The following is a 21,179-nucleotide window of genomic DNA, read 5'->3' as shown; positions in this document are numbered from 1 at the left end:
CACTAATGCACAATAAAATCTCTTTTCGTCATTTTAAACCCTGTAATCTTTCCGACCATCCCTGGCTTGCAGGTGTCCCTGCCTGTCCCAGGGATGGCACTTCTCTCCCTTGCACCGCTCATGTTTCAGGCCCTTCATCATTCTGGGTGTGGAGCTTTTTCTGTTGGCTCCTTTTTTTTATTCCTGCCCATCCTTTCCTCCTAGTTTCAAAAGCCCACAGGTCTCAGCAGCCTGGATTTTGGGGTCTCTCTGTCCCCCATTGGAAGCCCAAGAAGACAATACTCTTCTCGGACCCAAGCAGGCACCTTGGCATCAGCCAAGAGCCGTGGCTTCTCCTTTTCTTCCATCTCTTGCTCATGTTCTATACCAGCAGCCAAAGTCTTTTGGGTCCAGGCCCCATTTCATCCCCCCAAATAGAGGCAGCACGGTTTGTCCCTGACAAGCTGACTCTCCAACCCATGATGCTGATCCCCCTCCCATTCCCATCACCTTCATCCATCCCGGGAACCATCTCACATGCCCAGAGGTTCCGCTTCACCCTTGCTTGTCCAGGTCTCCACGCGCAGGAGCTTGCTGATGGGAAGGACCAGCCCTTTGGCAGCACTTGAACGATGTCCCATGGGCAGCCCTTTGGAGCAGCAGCTACACACGTGATGCCTGCTTGTCTTAATATTGCTTCTGCAACACATCTGGAGGAGCTGAGGGCTTGCAGTCTCCACGGGAAGGATTGTCACAGCGGAGCCGCTCTGGGCTTACGATAGGGGCCGGCTTTGGGAACCTCCTTGTCCCAGCTAGTGCAGGGGGTGGGACTGGCCCCGAGAGCATCGCTGCTCACTCCGTAGCAGGATCTACCGTCACAGCTGACGTAACTCCTTGCTGACGGCACAGTCTGCCTTACCAGGCTGACACCCGCTGCACGCAGAGCTGGTGATTGCCTCTCCATAAAATACCGGGCTTTGAGTCACTGCTTCAGCTTGCGCTTCCAACTGAATGGCAAAGACGACGGTGGGTTTTTTTCCCTTCTCAAACAGGGAGCTTATTACACCCAGCCAGTGTACGCGGCACAGCCTCACGTTATCCATCACACTACCGTGGTTCAGCCCAACAGCATCCCATCGGCCATCTACCCGGCCCCGGTTGCTGCGCCCAGGACCAACGGTGTGGCCATGGGGATGGTCGCTGGGACCACCATGGCAATGTCAGCAGGTAAGAAGGAAAACCTTTCCATAGTTTCATCTCTCAGGTGGGACGTATCCAAACAATCTATGCGGGAGACTTGCCCTGGATAAAAAAAAAAAAATAAAATCTGTGCTGCCTTGCAGGCTGTATCCAGCAAGTGGCTGCAGAAGCACCTTGCACTCAGCTAATTGCAGCTTCGTCTGCTAGTTTTGCTTGCTGGTTACTGCTCTTTTGCAGGCAAAAATCAATTAATTTGCTTCTGGCACTGGTATAACTCAGTTTTTAGGTTAGCAGAGGAGACCTTGCATTAGGCTCACTCCAGAGGGGTGCACTCTTGCATCCTTAAATATATTATTCTTTCCTCTGTCTATTCCATAAGTAGAGGAGTAACCAGGTTTGTCCATCTTAAAATGCTTTTATACTTCTGTCCTCATGTTCCTTTTTTAGGACACTTCTGGTCTTGCTTTCATCTGACAAAGTGAGCATTAACCTTGGTTTATGTATCCCAAACCCCCTGCATTTTATGTACAAGATTGCTTCAAACTGCAATTAATTGATAGCACATTAGTTTAGGATATGGGCTGCTTTTATTTTTTCCAAAGCTTGTATTTCTCTCATTAACAATTCTTTGGACTGGATATTGATTTATGTCAAAAAATGCAGCATTCACCCTTTTTCACCCACATTAGCTGTGAAACAGGACTCTTACGGGACACAATCCCTGTTGCAAGCAGAGATATTGCAGCCTGGGTATGACAAGAACCACTCAGAGATTTACTATTGTTTACACTGAGAAGTGGATAGATGTAATTAATGCATGTGGGATGTCTTAAAATTTCATTAGTAGCATTTGTAGAGAGATACTCAGAAACTAAGAAGTTGTTTCAAGCACCCAGTTACTCCCAGAACAGAGTAGTTTGGGGTTGTGTTCTCCCTCCCCATGTCTGCTGAACGCACCGTGCAAATTCTCACCTTTCTGTATCAGCTGCAGACTAAAAGAAAAGAGGCTGCACCAGGCGGTGCCTCTGCTTCATGCCTGGGAGGGGATCACTCCTGCTGCTGCATCCCAGGGCTCTTGGCTCTGTGGGTTGAAGTGAAGCGAAAGAGCTCCACTGCCCTTGGGAGATGAGTGGTAAAGCTCATTTTAATTTTCTCTGGAAGGTCTGTGGGTTTTTTATCGTCTCCTTTTACAACCCTCATCCCTTCGAGTTTGGTTCTTAGATGTTTTGGATCTCTGCAGTGATCTCCTGTTGCAATTTAGCCCGGTGCCTTCAGCAGGTGGAAGATGTCAGCAGGTTAGTAGCCAGCTCTGCTGCTGGTCTTTAGGGACAAGGAAAAGTGGAAAAAAATGAGTTAAGGGCTGAAAGTAGCATGGAAAATACGCTGGAGATTCAGGTGGATTTATTCCATTCATAGTGCTGGCTGACACCAACCGCCTGAGCCAGACGCCTTCGATTCACGTCTCACAGGCAGAATAGTATTTGGGAGAACTGAAGAAGAAAAAAAAGGCAGCTGATGCTCTGCCTGCCCCTCAGATGCGCTCTGCAGCACCATACCCTTGGGGTACCACTGCCCTGACGGAGCTCTCCTCCTTGCTCAATACTTCTCCCTGCCGTTTCAGGAACCTTGTTGACCACCCCACAACACACCGCCATCGGAGCACATCCAGTTTCCGTGCCAACGTACAGGGCTCAAGGAACCCCCACCTACAGCTACGTACCTCCACACTGGTAAACCCACTGGCCAATTCATGTAAGTGCTGCCTTTGCAGGTCTTGCTCTGCCCTTGTCGATTCATTAGCCGCCAAGCACTGCCGTCACTTCACCCCTTCCTGCAGAGCTGCTGAACTCCTGCGTGTGGGCCATGCTTGGGCACCAGCAGAGCCATTGAGCACGGCTCCCGGGCAGGGGTCCTGCACGGCACGCTGTCAGGGGGCTGTGGAGGGTGTTAGCAAAGCTCAGTGCATCTTGACCTTGACCTTGCGTTTTGCGGCGTGCTGGATGCAAGGCTTTAGCAGTGACACCAGCAGCACTCTGAGTGCAGCTGGGCACTGTGAATGTGGTAATTTTTATGCTGTCAAGGTTTTGGATGCATCACGCTCTTTTGTAGAATCACAGAAGGGTTTAGGTTGGAAGGGACCTTCAAGGACCCTTCCCCACCCCAAGCCATGGGCAGGGCCCCCTCCCCCCAGCCCAGGCTGCTCCCAGCCCCGTCCAGCCTGGCCTTGAGCCCTGCCAGGGATGGGGCACCCACAGCTGCTCTGGGCAGCCTGGGCCAGCGCCTCGCCGCCCTCACGGGGAAGGGTTTCTTCCCAATATCTAATCTAAATCCCCCCTCTTTCAGTTTGAAGCCATCACCCCTTGTCCTATCACTACACTCCCTGATGAAAGAGTCCCTCCCCATCTTTTATACCGCTCGGATATGTTTTTTTCTCCCTGCTAAAACATGCTGGGAGATTGTCCAGTTCATTAGCACTGGGGCTGCATGCAGCTGCCTGCACCCTGCCCGTTCATTAGCACCGGGGTTGTGTGCAGCTGCCTGCAACCGGCTGCAGGTTCCTGTTGTGCTCAGGATCCCAGAAATCCCAGCTGCTTGCTTAAATGCCCTCCACGTGTTGCTGGAGCCCTTGGTCCATCATGCCCAATTAACAGGCAGCACTGCTGATGGGAACACATGATGCTGAACTGGGAGGCAGCACAGATCTCATGCAGCCCAGGGGGTTATCTGAAATCTGTCCTTGCTGGATACATTACGCTGGGCTAATCCTGCCCATGATAAATTGTTGTGCAATTAGCAGAGAGCATCCCTTCTGCATATTTTTAATCCTGTGCATTGGATACCACCGGAGAGCTGGTGCTTTCTCAGCCTTTTGCCCAAGACATTGCCCGCAGGGTGGCATGAGGGATGGTTAAATCCCATACGCATCAGCTGTATTTCCTGCACGCGACGCAGGGGTGCAGAGGAGAGGAGAACAGCCCTGTCTGGTCCTGCGCTGCTTGTTTCTAACTCCTTGTTTTTCATATATTTGCTCTTTTCCAGATCCAGAGTCAAACATTGTATGCAACTACACAAGTCTTACATCGGTGCTGTGGCCGCTGTACTGCAGCACCTCGTCTGTTTGCAAGAACAAAAGAAAAAAAAAAAAAAGTGCAAGGGTCACTTTATGCATTCTTAGTGGTTTTTGTAAAAGCTGCTTTTTCTAATCTTCTGCCTCTTTTTTTTTTTTCCTCTCCCCCTTCCTCCTCCCCAACCCACATAAATTGTGTAACACACATACTGACACTGAGCAATAGTAAAGTTCTCTCTTTGGTCCTATCATTTGAAAGCTCAGAATATTCACTTTTCCAGCATTGCCCAGCCGAGTGGTGCAAAGATCCCCCACTTCTTGTTTGTTTGGGTTCTTTTCGTTATTTTTCTGTTGTCGTTGTTGTTGACGAGAGCCTAGATTCTCTTTGGCTAGTAAGAGTGGTTGATGTTCAGGGTACTATGTGAAAAGCACAGCGCTGGTAGGCAGGCTTATTCCGATTTGGTTTGGGTATTTTTAGTTGAATAATATAAATTATTTAATCTTCCATAACATATTACAAGAAAATTGGTGTCTTCCAGATAGCTGTCGTGATAGATTATAAATCCATTATCTGCAGTGAAATTCTGAACTCATCCCTTCTTTTGTAGGAGTAAGAGAATATAAATATAATTAGCGATGTAACACACTTGTCTTAGGAGGTAGGAGGACTGGTCACCATTGGGTCTTTGGTCTGCTTTTTCCAACTGGGCAAACGGATCTTGCATGGTAGGAAGCGAGCAGCAGAGAGATGTGTGCCCTGGTAGCATCTTGCACCTCTTGGGCAAATGAGATGCTCCCCATCAGCCGCATCCTGGGGCTGCGTGAGGTGGAAGTAGCTCTTTCCTTGCATGGCTACCGTTTGCAGGCAGAGATGTGCCGGGCGGCTGTTGAAGGAAGCAAGGAGATGTCCAAGGGTTGGTATCAAGAGCTTCTCCAGGTCCAGAGTGTTGGTCTGAAGAGCTTCTCCAGGTCCAGAGGTTGGTCTGAAGAGCTCCGGGTCCAGAGTGTTGGTCTGAAGGGCTTCTCCAGGTCCAGAGTGTTGGTCTGAAGAGCTTCTCCAGGTCCAGAGTTTGGTCTGAAGAGCTTCTCTGGGTCCAGAGTGTTGGTCTGAAGGGCTTCTCCAGGTCCAGAGTGTTGGTCTGAAGGGCTTCTCCAGGTCCAGAGTGTTGGTCTGAAGGGCTTCTCCAGGTCCAGAGTGTTGGTCTGAAGGGCTTCTCCAGGTCCAGAGTGTTGGTCTGAAGGGCTTCTCCAGGTCCAGAGTGTTGGTCTCAAGAACTTCTCCAGAGTCTGGTGGTGTGGATAAAGAGGGCAGCTGGTTGATAGAGGAGTCTTTGAGGCAGGGTGAGGAGGACAATGGTGGCTTCACTTTACACCTGTGTCATTGGCAGGGCTGAGACCAAACTGCGACACCTTCGTGGCAGTTAAGGTGCCCTGCCCCTGCTTCTTTGGGATACAGCTGGGCTCAGAGACTTCCAGGAGAAATGTTCATCCAAGCACAAATCCCAGCTCCATAGAGAGAGGCCGGAGAGGGGGACGAGGTCTGGCTGCTCTGCTTGGTGAGTGGAGAGAAGGTAGGGGGAGGAGGAAGCAATAGCAATAAACATGTCGCCTTCCTCCTGGGAAGGCACCTGAGAAAAGGCAAGAGCAAGGAAGGTGATCCACAGCTGACATGGACGGGGCTGGGAGGCAACAGGCACGCAGAGGCTGTGGGGATCGGGGTAATTTCTGGGGGTTTTGGCTTACCCAAGGGCACAAGGACATGAAGCTGACTGCAGTCAATGACTTCCTACCTTGGGGTGTTCAAGTAGAGCAATAAGTTGTCTTGAGGGCAGCAGAGAGTTCGTATTCACAGACAGTGCTTGCAGCCAGTTTATTTTAAAATTCTTATCACTAAACGCAGCATAGAAATAAGGTTTTTATTCTTTTTCTTTTCTTCCTAAGACAAAAACATCACCATGTTTTTGATTTTTCCCTCAAGCGTGCCAAAAGAGTTACATGCACTCAGCGGCGTGTTTGCAGCTCCCACATCTCTTGGGCTCCGAGGTTGTCACAACGGACCAAATCCAGAGCCTTTCAGGAGGTCAGGTTAGGAGATGTGGGTGAGAATCCCTCCAACCCATGCGTGGTGTTGAGTCAGTGCCCAGATGTCTCTGCTGGTTTGTTTGACTTTAGTCATGCCTGGATCACATCTCCAGACGGAGGTGAGGGCAGTGGAGACCAGCACTGGAGGGTCACCTTGACTGGGACGTGGTGGTGTAGAGGTCAGGCTGGAGGGTCTTTCAGAGGAGCAAAGTGACTAGTTGTTGGCACCGGGGTGAGACCTCCTCACTCTTTGATGGTGTCTTCCAGCTTGGCTTCTTCTGCCGTTCAGAGGAGCTACTGAAGCTCCTTCCAATGAGCATGGTCCAAATGGGGAGAAACAAGCTTAGGGACCCAAGAGGACTTTTCCTACCGCTGGTTGGTCCTGGGTGGTTTGTCAGGTTGATGGTTGGTGCTTCTGTATGGGGGTCATTTGGTTGGTTCTTCTGGTTTTCAAGGAAATCTGTCAGAGCTCTGGTTGACCTTCCCAAACTCAAGGAGAACATAGTGAGTGAAGACTGAACACGAACACTGTGGCTGGGGAAGGTGGTTTTCTCCCATGCCGTACTTCGGGTCACACTTTGGGTTCATATAAAAGGAAAAGATAAGGAAAAAAGAAAAAAAAAAGTGTCAGTAATCAGAGGGTTGCCCTGTTCAGTTTGGTGAAGCCAAGGGTTACCACGTAAAGGGCAACAGGACGTTTGGAAATAACAATACTGCATCATCCTTCCATGGTTTGTAGCGTGCTACGGTTAAACCTGGGCCAAAAAAACCCCACCTCAGCAGATCACAGGAATTTAGGACCTCCCAATTAACCCTTTTTTGCTCTCACTGTTGTGTGTTAGGAGCTGTCTTACCAGTTTTGAACCGTAGGCTAGAGTTAAGCTCCAGGCACTGTCGTGGCTCTGCAACGTGCGGGGTCCCACCAGCTTTGCTGTCCCAGCCCGGGCTCTGCAGAGGGGGACCCGTCCCAGCAGCCACCATCCTACCGCTGGCCTGGGCACCCTTCACCCTCAACAGCTTTAGGAGCGACTGCTAAAACACCCACGGCTGGGAAGGAGAGGCTGGGCTTTCTCCTCAAAGGAAGGAAAACGGTAGAGGTGGGGTGGGAAGCTCCAGGAGCTGACCAGGGAGGATCACCCGGTGTTAGTTACCGCTGTGTGAGATCCGACGTGGGGTGGTTTAGTTTGAGTTCCTTGGATCAGTAACAGATCTGATGCTCCTCATCGCATTATGTCTGGGCAGAAATGAACTCGGCCACGCTGTGGAGAGGTGAAATATTGGCTGTCTGTTGGGCAGGGGGGTTGGTGAGCACATTTGGCAACCAGTGTTGCATTTAGGCTTGGAGCGCTGCACGGTTGGAGGGCTGCCACATGGATCTGGGGCCACCACGTGGCTCCAGGCTTGGGTAGCTCCTTCCCAAGGTGGCTTCATGGGGCCGTGGTGGTGGGGAGATGCTCCCTGTCACTGCATGGGGATGTGGGGCTTGATGCCCCCGGCTCATGTCAGCAGTGACCTGCAGCCCTGTCCCCTTCCCCATGGAGGGATGTAGGTTTTTGGGTAGATAGAGGGATGGGAGGAAAGCCCATGGTCCCAAGCCCTTTCCTTGGTCAAGTCATGGCTTAAGTGAAGGTCCTGGGGAGGTCACAGCCTGGTGGGGGCCTCCCTTGCCAGGGGGGACACTGATGGGGGCCACCAGCTTCTCAAATATTTCACTCCAGCAAAGCTTTGCTGACCTTGGTTAAGGAAAAGGGTTTCCCACATGAAGGATCACGCCGGGTGTTAGTGGGGAAGAGCGGGGAAGGGGGGGGGTGTTAAGCCATCCTTAGCAGAACTTCGAGGTGTCTTGGAGATTAAAATTCCAGCTAAAGAGGAAGGAGAATAACTCTTAAACCACTCTGATGACCATTAACCCATCCCTACCGTTATCTTTGCTTTAAAACACGATCTGTAATGTAAGATTGGGGGGGGGGGGGGGGGGGGGGGGGGGGGGGGGGGGCGGGTATTAATAGTGGTGGTGGCCCCCAAGCCGAGCAAGCCCCTTGGAGCCTGTACCCATCACGCCTCCCAAGCGGCTGAACCCTCTGGGCAAGGATTTGTTCCTGTATTTTCTGAATAATAATAACCCCGTCCAGCTTTTTGCAGTTTTAAGATGTAATGACCATAAAAAATATTTTATGGGGGTGGTTTTCATCAGGGGCGTTTCAGAGTATCAGGTTTTCCCCCAGCCACTGGCATCCCGCTGAATAGGGTCCTTCCCAGAGAGACCCCCCGCCTCTCTGCCACCCCCTCCCTCCCCTCCCCATCACGCATCCCGCAGAGGGTTTGGGATGATGTGGTCTCTAGCCTGAGGGCGTGATATCAGATCTTGCTTTCTTAAAGGGATTAAAATAACCCCACATTTGGAAGTTTATTTTCGATAGGAAAACCCAACCAGCCGACAATAGCAATAAGAAGAGCCACTGGATACCCATAAATCCAGGTTTTTTTGTTGGTTTGTTTTTTTGGGGTTTTTTTTTGTCAGTATTTTCAGACCCTTCGTCTGTCATCCCCAAAATGTGGTGACCCTCTGCCCACCCTCCCTTTGCTTTGCCGCGAGTGCCGAGCTGGCTCCTGAGCCCACCGGGGCTGCCGGCAGGATCAGGCTCCAGGTATTTTCTCTGTCGTTTGCTAACATTCCCATAGGAAAAAAAAAAAAAAAAAGGAAAATAAAGCCTGTTTATGAGTCTGGGAGGGAGGAGAGCTTGGAAAAGGCATTCCTCCAGCATGTTGCACTGTGGCACTCACAGATTCACCAATAAGCAGGTAAAATAACCTGTTACGGGGATGTTTGCAAAGCAGGAATAGCAAAATATGTGATTTAACAGCTGCAGTTCCCGGTTGGAAAAGCTCAGTCGTGCTGTTCGTAGGGAAAAATCCTGATGCAACGTGGCCACCTGCAGCATGGCTGCATCCTCCTGCAAGGGATGGAGCTGGTTTTTCCCCGGGGTGAAGGGGGTTCAGGATCAGGGTGCTGGGTGGGGAGGGATTTGTAGGGCCAGCAGCCACGGGGAAGCACAGGGAGGAAGGCAAACATGAGGCAGCGGGGTCAGGAGCACCCAGACCTCCTGTCCCCATAGCACGGAGCAAACCCACGCTGCGCTCCTACCCCTCTTTCTACGTAATTAATTTCTTAATTCATTTCGACCACCAGGCCAGCTTGGTTTTAGGTATTATTGGATCTCTTCAGAAAAAAATAAATACCAAAAAAAGAAAAAAACCCCAAGAAAAAAGAAATTTTAAACCAAGAGTAACCATGTCTTCCAAGTCTAAGTCTCAAAGGTGTGTAGGGAACATGGCCTTGAACTGATGCGCTGGAAAGCCCCACAGCCTCGGTTTGTCCATCTGAAGTGTAAATTTGGGGTTTTTTTCTGTTTGTTTTCTGTTCTGGTTTTGGTTCTGAAGTTCAGGTTGTGATCTCCCTGACAGATTTCAGCCAAGAGTTTGTAACTGTACGATATTTACTGTAAGATGTAGAACATTCGATAACTATTAAAATGTTTCCAGAAAAAAAAAATAAATAAAAGAGCCCGAGAGGGTTTTGGTGGTTGTTTTTTTGGTGTGGTGACATGGAGAAGTGAAGGGGACTGGCCATATGCCCATTTCTAGGTTGGTGGTGCAGCTCGATGGTCTCCAACCCAAACTTGGGTGGGTTGTCCCACTGACCCCCAACGTGGCCAAGCCAACGTGATATATAGAAACAGCTTCTATAGAAAGACAAGTGTGTGATCTTCATGGTGAGCATCACCACCACTGTTCTGGGCTGATTGGGACTTTAGATGGAGGATGCAGGAGCCAGCTTTGGCCAGAGCAACCCATGCCCCTGTTGGGTTGTTGGTGAGGTGGGAGCTGTCCCATGATCCAGAGCCAGTCATCAGCCTGCGATGTTGAGTGCTGGCACCTGGTGATGGAGGGGAATCAAGCTCATGATGTTGCTGAAGGGGCTTCAGCTGAACAGACCCAGGTGGTGACCATGAAACAGCATCCTGGCCATGCAATGCCCTCCGTTGCATGGTGCCTCCAGTAGAGCTGTGCTCCAGCGTCATGGCTCCCAGAGATGCTCTCCGTCAGGCCACCACTAGACCTCAGGGACGGGGAACCTCATCTCACCAGCTGGGCAAGACATTGGATTTGCTGTGCTGCCAGTGGACACCTTGGAGCAGGAAGCCAAGCTGCCACTTCCAGCATTTCATGGCTCCAGGTGGGACGGGCTTTCTCACTGTGCCCAATGTCCTCTGTCCCCTCCATGGGGTCTTCATGGGTGTCACCATGACCCCAAGGCAGCCCTCAGGGTAGGTGCCAGCTGTGGAGGACAAAGGATGGACCAGACCTCTGGCTGAGGCTGTATCAGGCCCTTCGCACCACCCAAGGTGGCAGGAGCCACTCCAAGTGTCACTCCCTGGGCCAACACCCATGGGGGCTGTCACTGCCCTGGGACATCCCATGTTGGAGGGGACAACTCCTCCTGCCAAGGGCAGCCACCCAGGTTGTCCCCACACCCCCAGCTGTCCCCACCTGCAGCAGCTGGTCCAGGCCCTCCATAAGGATGCTGAGGTCCTGCAGGATTTGGCCATAAGCTCATTAGGGTCAGGGCACCCCCAAGTGGCTGGGGACAGCCTGGGGCAAGGGGAGGTGTAGGGGACAATGTCCAGGACGTCCCCTGCGGGCGCTGGGGGGTGCACTGAGCACTGACCATGACTGTCACCAGCTGGGCAGGCTCAGTGCAAGCGTGGGTGTGTTCACATGCATGCATGACTGCATGTGTGTGTGGACGTGTGTGTGGACATGCGTGCATAGGCACACATGTGCCTGCAGAGGTAGATGCATGTGCATTTATGCACACGTTTGTCCTCTGTGCACATGCAGTGGCATGCAAATAGATGCATGTGTGCACATGCGCACACTTGCAGAGCTCTATGTGCAAGTGTATTTGCATCTGTGCATGACTGCATACATGTGTGCATGTGTGTATACATGCATGCAGAGGTGGGCTTGCACAGGTTTGTGTCTACATTTGCATGCACAACTGTGTGAACAGGTGTTGTGTGCACATCTGTGTGGGCACACACTTCTGGAGCTCCACGTGCAAGCATGAGTGTGACTGCATATGTAAATGTGTATGCATGCAGAGGTGGGTTTGCATGTGCATTCATGCATGTGTTCGTCCATGCATATGTGTGTGCATGTGCAGCAGTGTGATGCGCACACGTATAAAGCTCCATACGCAAGTGTGTGTCTGTTTGCATGCATGTGACCTCATACATATGTGTGCATGTACACAGGCACACATATATGTGCAGAGGTGGGGTTCCATGTGCATTTATGTAAATTTCTGTGCATATGTGTACATGTGCATCCAGCAGCATGTGAACAGGTGCACATCCATGTGTATACATGCATGTGTAAGTGCATGGGCATGTTTACATGTGTGTGTAGGTGTGCGCACACATTTATGTATGTGTGCAGAGATGGGTTTGCATATGCAGGTGCATGTGCGGCAGCATGTGAACAAGTGTCATGCACTTCTGTGTGCGTGTGCAGGCACACTGAGCTGTCTGCTAGCACGTGTATGTGTGCAATGGGTTTGCATGTGCACATGCACATGTTCATCCATGCATATGTTTGCCTGTGCAGTGATATGTGAACAGGTGTGGTGCACATGTGTGTATGCACAGAGCTCTATGTGTTTGTATGTGCATATGGCTGCATAGACATGTGTGCATGGGTTTGCACACACATTTATGCATGTGTTTGTGCCTCTGCACATGCAGCAGTGTGCGCACAGGTCACATGCACACTTAAAGCTCCACATGCAAGTGTGGGTGTGTTTGCATATGTGCATGACTGCATACATGTATGCACATACATAGATGCATGTATTTATGTGTGCAGAGGTGGGTTCACATGTGCATTTATGTACGTGTTCATGCATACATGTGTGAAGTACATGTGTACACATCTCTGCATGTGTGTGCACACTTAGAGAGCTCCAGGTACATCCTTGTGTGCATGTGTACTTAGATGTGCACACATGTATGCATGCAGAGTTAGGTTTGCATGTGCACATGTTCATCTGTTCACATGTGCACAAGTGCAGCAATATGTGCACACGTTTGCATGCACACAATTTCCATGCACAGGCATTTGTGGCTGCCAGCACGGCTGCGTGCAGCAGTGCCTGTTGCAAGCTGGGTGCATGCATGTGCGTGGGCACATGTGCCTGTGCAGCTGCCCATGAGTCACACAGCAGCCCCTTGGCTGTGTCACCCCGTGCCAGGCGCTGTCACAAGCTCACAGCACCCTGCTGTGTGTGACACCCCCCTCTGTCCTGCCCTCGTGTCCCCCCTGAGCATCCTACTTTATGGATGGCTGTGGGGGGGTGTATAGGTGCATGTACATGTCTAAGTGCACATACACATGTGCAGCCTTTTCTGCATATATGGGGTATGACTACACGTGTCAGTATATGTAAATGTGTTGTATAGGGGTTTGCATATGTGCTTTTAGTATGCTACAGGGGTGTATATAGGTGTAGCCATATGTCAGCGTGCACATATGTAGGGAGTGGGGGCATCTTACAGCGCTGGCTGCTGCAGAACACCCCCCCCACACACACACCCCCCAGCACTGTGCCTTTGCAGCACCCCTTTGCACCAGCACCCACCCCATAACCCCCTGTAGCACCTTAAACGCAGGGGTGGGTAGGAGTAAGAAGGGGGCAAACCCCTTCAGGCTCCATTTTTGAAGTTTAAGTCTCCCAGATGCTGGAAGAGGCTTTGGGGCCATAGGCTGATCTACCCTCACAAATCACCAGATGCCCTCATTAGGCTTCAGCGCTAACCCTCTATCCTCCAGTCTCCCACAGCCCTGTTTTTTTTTCCCCCCTCCCCTGGACCAATCCTCAGCAGCTCCCCACCACCATCCCTGCACACCTCCTCACCTCCGGGGGCCATCAGTGCTTCTCAACGACCAGGGGGTTCGCCCCCCGCTTCGCTCCTCATCTCAGGGACCTGGGACACCTGAAACCTTTTGCGGGGTAGACACATCACATCAGCCTGTCCCCACCCTGGAGAGGGGCACAGGGGACATGCTGGGGGGAGGGGGGGGGGTGTGTCCCAGCTTACCTGCCGACGGAGAGGATGGGCACTTCCCTGGGACACCCCTTGGGTTTGGGGACCTTGGTGGCATTGAGCAGTGGCAGCACTTCAGGCCACTTCTGGCAGCAGCGGGTGCAGGGGGCTGGACCCTGGACGGTGTGGAGGTGCTGATGCCAGCAGGAGGGGGGAAACTGAGGCAGGAGGTGCAGCCTGGAAGGGGGCAGGGAGATGCCATCAGCATGGCCTTGGTCCCACCGTGGGGGTTCCTCAGTGCCACCTTGTGGGGGTGACTTACTTATTCAGGGGGGGTGCAGCCTGGTGGCATTGGCTGTTGGCCATGATGCTCCTTCAGCAGCTGCTCCAGCGCTGCAGCGTTTTCTGTGGGTGGGGGGACACCGAAGGGAGGTTGGTCACAGGGATCCAGCCCATGTCACATAGACACACCCCAGGGACCCCCCCTGACCTTTCTTCTCAGTGATCAACCGCACCAGCATCCCAATGGTGTCCTCGTTGGCATCCTCCAGCTGGTAGATGGAGCTGGGGCCTGGAGGCAGAAGTTGAAGGGGATTCAGTGATGGGGGATGAACCCCCCCGCCTCCCAAAGGACATGCGGGATGCCCTGTGACAATAAGGGCCAGAAGCCATGGGGATGGGCTGAGTGAGGCGAGATGGCTGTGGGATCACTGAAAGGTGCTCACGGCACAACCAGGGCTCACCAGTGCCATCAGGCTGGGGGTCCTTGCTGGCAGTGCAGTAACCAGTCTTCTTCAACACATTGCACACCAGGATGCCCAACAACCCCATGGTGCAGAAGACCAGGACAATGGTCAGCATGGTCACCTGCGCCGCCACCGCCTCTTCCTCCTCTCCCTCACCCATCAGGGTCATCTGCGTCCCGTTGGTCCTTGCCGGCCAGTCCAGTGTTTCAGGGCTGCGAGCTCGCTGGTGGCCTGGAGGGAGGCACTGGATCAGCCTCGGAGAGAGGTTTTGTTGGGAATAAATCAAATTTTCCTCAGGACCCCAGCTGCTGGGTTGGCCCCCAAGGAAGCAGAAGCCATTCGCGTCATGAGTGGAGATGTCCTCAGCTGCCACATCCCAGCCAGGGCATCACACTGTGTCTTGAGGGGGACACATCCTGCAGCACCCCCAGGGTGAACACTGGCACAAGCTCTTTCAGCACCCGTCAAACCGAGGCGGCACCTCCAACCCAAGCACCCACCTGGGCACCCCGGGGTGCTGCGGGGAGCGGTGGCACAGGGTAGGCACCGGCCCTGGGGCTCCCTCTCCCCTTCAGGGCTGTAAAACCTGCAGGGTGGGAGGGGACAGTCAGGATACAGCCCACGAGCAGCATCGAAGCATCCCCCCACCCCCACCCAGAGCAGGGCTCACCCTGGCAGGCAGGCTCCGCAGCGGCTGTCAGTCACTGCCGTCCCCGGTGCCAGCAGGATCCTGTTCCTGGCCCGGCAGTGGGTGTGAGCCGAGCAGGATACATCCCCTGGTGAGAAGGTGCCAGGGGGACAAGCTCGGCATGTCCCCGCTGGACCCTGCGCCGAGCCACACACCTGCATGGAGGGAGAGGGAGGGGAGCAACGGCCAGATCCTGCACCTTCCATCAAGAGTGGATGTGCCACCGGTGGGCACAGCTTACCCCAGTGGGCTCCTGTCCGGACGGGCATCCCGGTGTCCCACGCTCCCGGGGACCACAGCTCCCAGCCCCCACGCCAGGCAGGCTCAGCACCTGCAGGAGAAGCAAAGAGCAGTGCTCAGCGCTGGCCGCTCTGGCTCTCCCGCTGCTCCTGGTGGCAATGCAGATCTGGCGCGGATGATACAGCAGAGATGAACCCATCACAAGCGACATGATGGATGCTCAACTGTCACATGGACCGCAGCAGGTGCAATCCCATCACAAGTGACACAGGGTGCAATCCCATCACATGTACCATGGCAGATGCAAATCCATCACCAGCAACATGATGGACGCAAACCCATCCCCTGCACCACGGTGGGTGTCAACCTGTCACAAGTGACATGATGGTTGCAATCCCATCGCAGGCACCACAGCAAATGCAATCCCCTCTCACCGGTGAGAACGGATGCAAACCTGTTGCATGCACCACGGCAGATGCAAACCCATCACAAGGCACATGGTAGATGCAAACCCAGCGCATGCACCGTGGCAGATGCAAACCCAGCGCACGATGGATGCAACCCAATGCATGTGCCATGGCGGATGCAAACCCATCGCTACCGACGTGACAAACCCATCGCATGTGCCACAGCCAATGCACACCCATCACCAGTGACATGATGGACCCAAACGCATCGTGTGTGCTGTGGCAGATACCAACCTGCCACGGGAGATGTGACAGATGCAATCCCACCAAATGCATCACTAGCGACCTGATGGATGCAACCCCATCGCATGCACCATGACAGATGCAAACCCATCCCCATTGGCATGATGGTGGCAAACTCACCACAGCCAGCACAAGCCCATGGTGACCCTCACTCAGACCAGGCCACCCCAAGGGAGCAGTCCCAGCCCCTGGGCTACCTGCATGGTCCACCCGAAGAGCATCTCCCAGACACAGGACAACACGGTGGCTCCAGGGGAAGTAGCATTCCCTATCAGCCCCTGCCAGGGAAGAAGCTTCAACAAAGGAGAAAAGAGGAAGAAGAAAAATTTTTGGAGGAAAAAAACCCCCAACCCCTCAACCCAAACTGAGCATCTCCCCAGGGCTGAGCTGCTGCAAGTTTCCAGGTGGGAAACATTTTGTGGTGCCCTACTGTGGCTATGGGGTGGTGATGCTGTCACAGGTTCAAGCATCAGAGGAGCTGAAAGCAGAGATGCAGAGGGCTGGGATGGATGAGGCCATACTCACCCCCAGGACGATGACAAGCCACCAATGCATCCTGTTCCTCCTCATCACCAGCGCAGACCTGCCCAAGGGGGAGCATTGGGGTCATCATCCAGGGAAAAATCCCAGCAGAGAAGCAATCTGGGGGGCCTATTCCCCCCCATAGGGATCCTCCAAGGAATCTGCCTAAATATACCCTGCAGCAACAGTCCTCCACCATCACCCAAAAAGTTTTATTAGTGGTTTTACAGGATGCCCAGCATCCCCCCCCTTCCCTCGCAAATCCCAACTCCGTCCCAAATTGGAGTGGAACCCATCCTGCAATGCATTCAGAACCAACAGCGTAAGAAGCAGGTGAAGGAGCAAAGCATGCTAAAAACCATTAAATAAAAGTTTTTCCTGCTCTGGAGGAAAGCCTTATGCATCTGCCACAACAAAATGAAGTCAGTAAAGAAATAAACATTTAAACAAAACCAAAACAACAACAACAAAAAAAAGAAGAAGTCAAGCAAAACAAAAGGTGTTTCCCACAGACTCATCCCCCCCTCTTTGGGCTCAGCAATTAATTGTTAAAATTGAAATAAATTATTACAACACAGGGGAAGGCAGGAAAATGTAAAGAATAACCCAGGTCCAGCCTCTACCACCCACATGGAAATTTCCCTGGTTGTCATGGCCCTGTGAAAGCTACACCAGAGCTTCATTACAGCCTTTGCCTGATGAGTTTCTCCTAATTAGTGACTGGCATCATCAGTCTGAGATGCAGCTAATTACATGTGGGAGGGGGGACACTGGGGGGCGAGCAGGGCAGAGCCAGTTAATTATAGGACATGGGTTGGGACACGATGGCATGGCCAAAAATGAGCATCCTCCATGCTCCAGTTCCTATCAGTAGCTCCCAGTAAGGGAGCACCCCATCAGAGTGCCAGCCTGAAGCCAACCAGCCCTTCTCCCCGTCTGGGGAGCTGCACCCCCAAACCAAGAGCCACCAAGTCCTGCCTTCACTAGCACCACCTGTGCCAAGCTGGACACCATGATGGGGGAAAGGGGGGGCAAGCCAGCTGCCACCATCACCCCAGCCAGCCTGAGCTCCACCACATGCCACCTCCCCAGTGAGCATCATCCCAGTCCAATGGGACCCCATGGGGACACCCCTGGGACTTGGCATATGCCCCACAATTACAGAGGGAGGGTGGAACTGGTGCAAGCCAGAGCTAATAAAACTCAAGTTTAAGCCTAACCTGAAACACTTCAGCCCTTCAGGGCAGTGATATTTAAGCTTTTAATAGCAGCATCTTTGGGACACCCCGAGATGTTTGGGGTGCTGCTCTGCCAGGGAAGGAGTGGCAATGGCCTTGGAAGGGGATGGGCAGGTCCTACTGCGGCTGGGGGACCACAAGCCGTGGCTGAGCAATGCCATGGGTTGGCAGAGCCCACGCATCCCAGGCTGCCGGAGCATCCCAGCTCACCGGTTCCAGGCAAACAGATTTAAACCCCCAGGAACGGGGCTAGCCCCAGGTAAGCTTGGCCTCAGGTCTGCTTTAATTCAAGCATTAAGGACATCCCTTCGATGACCAAGGCCACCGTGGGGATGCAGGAGGTACAAGGAGCAGGGGGTGCCAGCTCCTGGTTGTCACTGGAGCTTTGCCTAGTCATGGTCACCCCCAGGACTCAGCATCCCATTTCTGGGGGCAGCTCAGGGACATCCTAGGTGGGATTGGGGGATGCAGGCACAGACCCACAGGCAGTGATGGTTGTATGCCTGGTTGCCCTGGCACAGGGCAGAGAAGTCCTGAAGCTCCCAGAGGAAACTAACGTGACTTGCCCCCCCAAGAACCAAAGGAAACAAAAAAATCATCCCACTGGTGCCAGACCTGGCTGCTTTTTGGGGACACCCTGACCTCCACCAGCCCTGTACCTCACTTGGCCAGTGCAGAGATACAGACACACCAGGGACAGCGACTTGGTTTTGTTACCCCGGCACCCCCCAAATCGCACCAGCTCACACCAGCCTTTCACTCCCAGCCCCCCCTTAACACAGCCTGTAACCCAAGGCTGCCCACCGGGATTCCAGCAAGGGCTTCCCCTCCCCGTGGGGGAACGGGGCTTCATCCCATGGCTCCTGCAGATAAAGGGGTGGGGGGTGTGGAACAGAGCAACTGTTCAGAAACACTTTGGGGAACAGCTCTTGGAGGCACCTTGGGGCAAGGGGGGGATTGTCCAGCAAACAGGGCGAAACTCGGCAGAACCGCATCTCCCCAGGCCCCGTCAGAGCTGCGGGAACCACCTAACCACAAAAATCCAACATCAGAGTCCAACGACCCCCGAGGCATCGCTGCCACACGAAGCCCAGGCAGCAGCACCCCCCCGCTCCATTCTGGGGTGCAGCCCCTCACCACAGCAGCCCAGCTGATGCAGGTATCTGGCTGGGAGCCCCGTGATTTTCCAGCACCAGCAAACAAAAAAAAACCCCAACCCAAAACGACAAAAAAAGCCAACCCAACGCGACACAGTTACTGTCCCTTTTCCCAGGCAGCAGCCGCCGAGTTTTCCGTAACCTACTTCTCTCCTCCCCCCCATTATTTTAACCTACATTCGCTGGGCAGCAGCCAGAGCCACCCCGGGGGGCTCCAGCCGCCGCACCCCACTCTAGGCAGCACCAAGGTAAACACCCCCCCCCCCCCATACCCTGCTGAGGGATAAGGTGCAGCCAATCCCCCCCACATTTTTACTGCAAAGGGGGGGGAAACACCCCAAAAAAGCACCAGTCCCCCCTCCCTCGATAAACCCAAAGCTACAGCAGCCCCCAACCCAGATCCCCCAACCCCAGGAGGGGTAACCCTTTAAGGCGAAGTAACCCGAGCCCCCCGCCCCCACAGCTCGGGATAAGACCCTCCCCGGGGAAGGGGAACCCCGACCGGAGCCACAGCCACCCTCCTTACCTGCCCCCACGCTGCACGGCTGCCCAGCCGAGCGCGCCTGCTCCTTATGAATGAACCCGCCGGCGCGCTTACCGCTCGCCCCGCCCCCTTACTGACGTCACCTGGCGGGGCCCCACCCCCTTTCCCGCGCCTGGCCCCAGCGCGGCGGGCTCGGCTGACACCCCCCCCGCGGACACCGCCACCTGCCGGAAGCATCGGGAACTGCCGGCGGCGCCAGGCGGGGGCCGGGGGTGCTGCGGTGGTGGGGGTTGGGGGAAAAACGGGGAAAAATCAGATGGCGGCGGGTTTGCACCTACCGAGCAGGGAATTCTGTAAAAAAATAAAGATTTTTTTTTGCCCCATATGGGCTTGTCCAGGGGCGCCCCGAGGGGGCACCCATGGGTGCTGCACCCTCCTTTCTAAAGCGCACCCCACCTTGACCTTGCCTCCTTCCGCCGGGGACAGTTTTCCCACCCTGGGGACACCCCCGTGGAAGTCTCGTGCTCCCTCCGTGTGTGTCCCCCCTTAGTGCTCCCCGGGGGCTGGTGCAGTGACGTGGTCCTACCACCCCTGAGGGCACTCGGGGCGGGGACACATCCCGGTGCTCCATGGCGCAAGGGAGGGACACCCCACCCCCACTCCAAATTCCCTCCAACATCCCCCCATGGCATTATCCCGGAGAGAGTAACTGCACCCCAGTCATGGCAAGGGCTCTTCCTCCCGCCGGGGTCTTCATCACAGGCAATGTCCCCAATAGACGGTGGGTCCCCCAAGCTGCACCCCACCACCACCACCCCCTGAGGTGAAGGACAAGACCACGATGGCTTCATTCTGACATGGGTGACCTTTAATGACAGAGTCCCCAAGTGACCAAAATCCCGACTCCCCCCTCCAAATAGCTTCGTCATCCCAATTATACCCCACCCCCACCCCCGCCCCCGGTGGACGTGGGACCGCAGCAGTCCCCTTACCCACCCTGCTGTGCAGACACAGGGACACCCCGGCTCATCCCCACCACCCCTGTTGTCACCTCTCCCATGGGGACAACAGGGTGCCTTCTCCTGGACCTTGAGGTGAGAGCAGGAAAATGAGGGGGAAAAGGGCAAATCTGGGGAGAGGGGGGGTGATAATCTGAGAAAGTCTCATTTTTAGGGTCCTGGCTGCCGTCACCCCAGTTTAGGGATGGGGGCACACCCCTGGTGTCTGGTGGGGGAATGTGAAGATCTCATCCAGAAGATGCTTCAAACATCATTGGCACTTTCATCCCACTCCCCATGGGAATCATAGAGACTGGGGGGGGGGGAGGTATGTGGACCCCCCAATTCCCCCCCATCAGTTCCCCCGCTCCACCAGCATCCCTGTGTGGCCACTGGTGTCCAGCTCTGCCTCGGGGTGAGGAACCGGGATGGTTTTAATCCCCCAGCGCTGAAGCAGAGGGACTGGCAGCGACGTGACAATGTGCCTGACCCCCCCACCCCAAAATAAATAAGATGTTTATATATATATAATATATATATATTTAAAACAAACAAACAAACAAACAGAGCTATCTGGGTGCTGGCGATGGAGCGAGCGGGTTAGCGGGCGGCCCGGGGTGGGGGACACACCGCGGGCGTATTGTCCCTGGGGTGGTCCCGTGGTGTGGCCAGGGGTCCCGAGGGAGGAGGGGGGGGTGACAGCACCGCGACCCCCCCGCCCCCGAAGCAGGCACACACGAAACCGGAGAGCAAGGCAGGTTCCTGGCTGAATGGCATCCTCCGGCCGGTCCCCGGGGGTGTTGGTTAACGCTTCCTCCTTCGTTGGCGCCTTCCCAAGCGAACGCATCCCCCCCTGCCCATCTTCTCCACGCCCCAAAAGCAGTGTGTGTCCCCCCCCAGTCTGGTGCAGCGGCCGGGGGAACGGCGGGGGGACCGGGGCTCATCCCCCCCAACCCCGAGCA

The 21,179-nt window shown here is 54.1% G+C and overlaps 2 protein-coding genes across 7 annotated transcripts in view; one reads left to right on the top strand and one right to left on the bottom strand.

The window, feature by feature from the left end:
* Window positions 1-6,159, top strand: part of FAM168A (family with sequence similarity 168 member A) — a 220,458-nt gene extending 214,299 nt beyond the window's left edge. For all 6 annotated transcript variants that reach the window (XM_055802028.1, XM_055802023.1, XM_055802024.1 and 3 more), the window contains 3 exons: window positions 1,032-1,206; window positions 2,801-2,931; window positions 4,219-6,159. In XM_055802028.1, the coding sequence (XP_055658003.1) occupies window positions 1,032-1,206; window positions 2,801-2,913 (288 nt within the window). In that variant the 3' untranslated portion in view covers window positions 2,914-2,931; window positions 4,219-6,159. The remainder of the gene's footprint in view (window positions 1-1,031; window positions 1,207-2,800; window positions 2,932-4,218) is intronic.
* A 3,587-nt stretch (window positions 6,160-9,746) lies between these two features.
* RELT (RELT TNF receptor) lies at window positions 9,747-19,456 on the bottom strand. The gene is given in 13 exon segments (XM_027776907.2): window positions 9,747-10,667; window positions 13,305-13,390; window positions 13,489-13,671; window positions 13,757-13,767; window positions 13,769-13,839; window positions 13,925-14,005; window positions 14,178-14,411; window positions 14,681-14,766; window positions 14,851-15,023; window positions 15,110-15,199; window positions 15,939-16,111; window positions 16,344-16,401; window positions 19,262-19,456. Coding segments are annotated over 12 exon segments (1,419 nt in total). The 3' UTR covers window positions 9,747-10,667; window positions 13,305-13,326.
* Window positions 19,457-21,179: the final 1,723 nt, after the last annotated feature.

The sequence above is a fragment of the Falco peregrinus genome, chromosome 4 (assembly GCF_023634155.1).
Source record: "Falco peregrinus isolate bFalPer1 chromosome 4, bFalPer1.pri, whole genome shotgun sequence".
Lineage (NCBI taxonomy): Eukaryota > Metazoa > Chordata > Aves > Falconiformes > Falconidae > Falco > Falco peregrinus.
The sequence above is the reverse complement of the archived record's forward strand: the minus strand, read 5'-3'. Positions and strand labels throughout refer to the sequence as shown.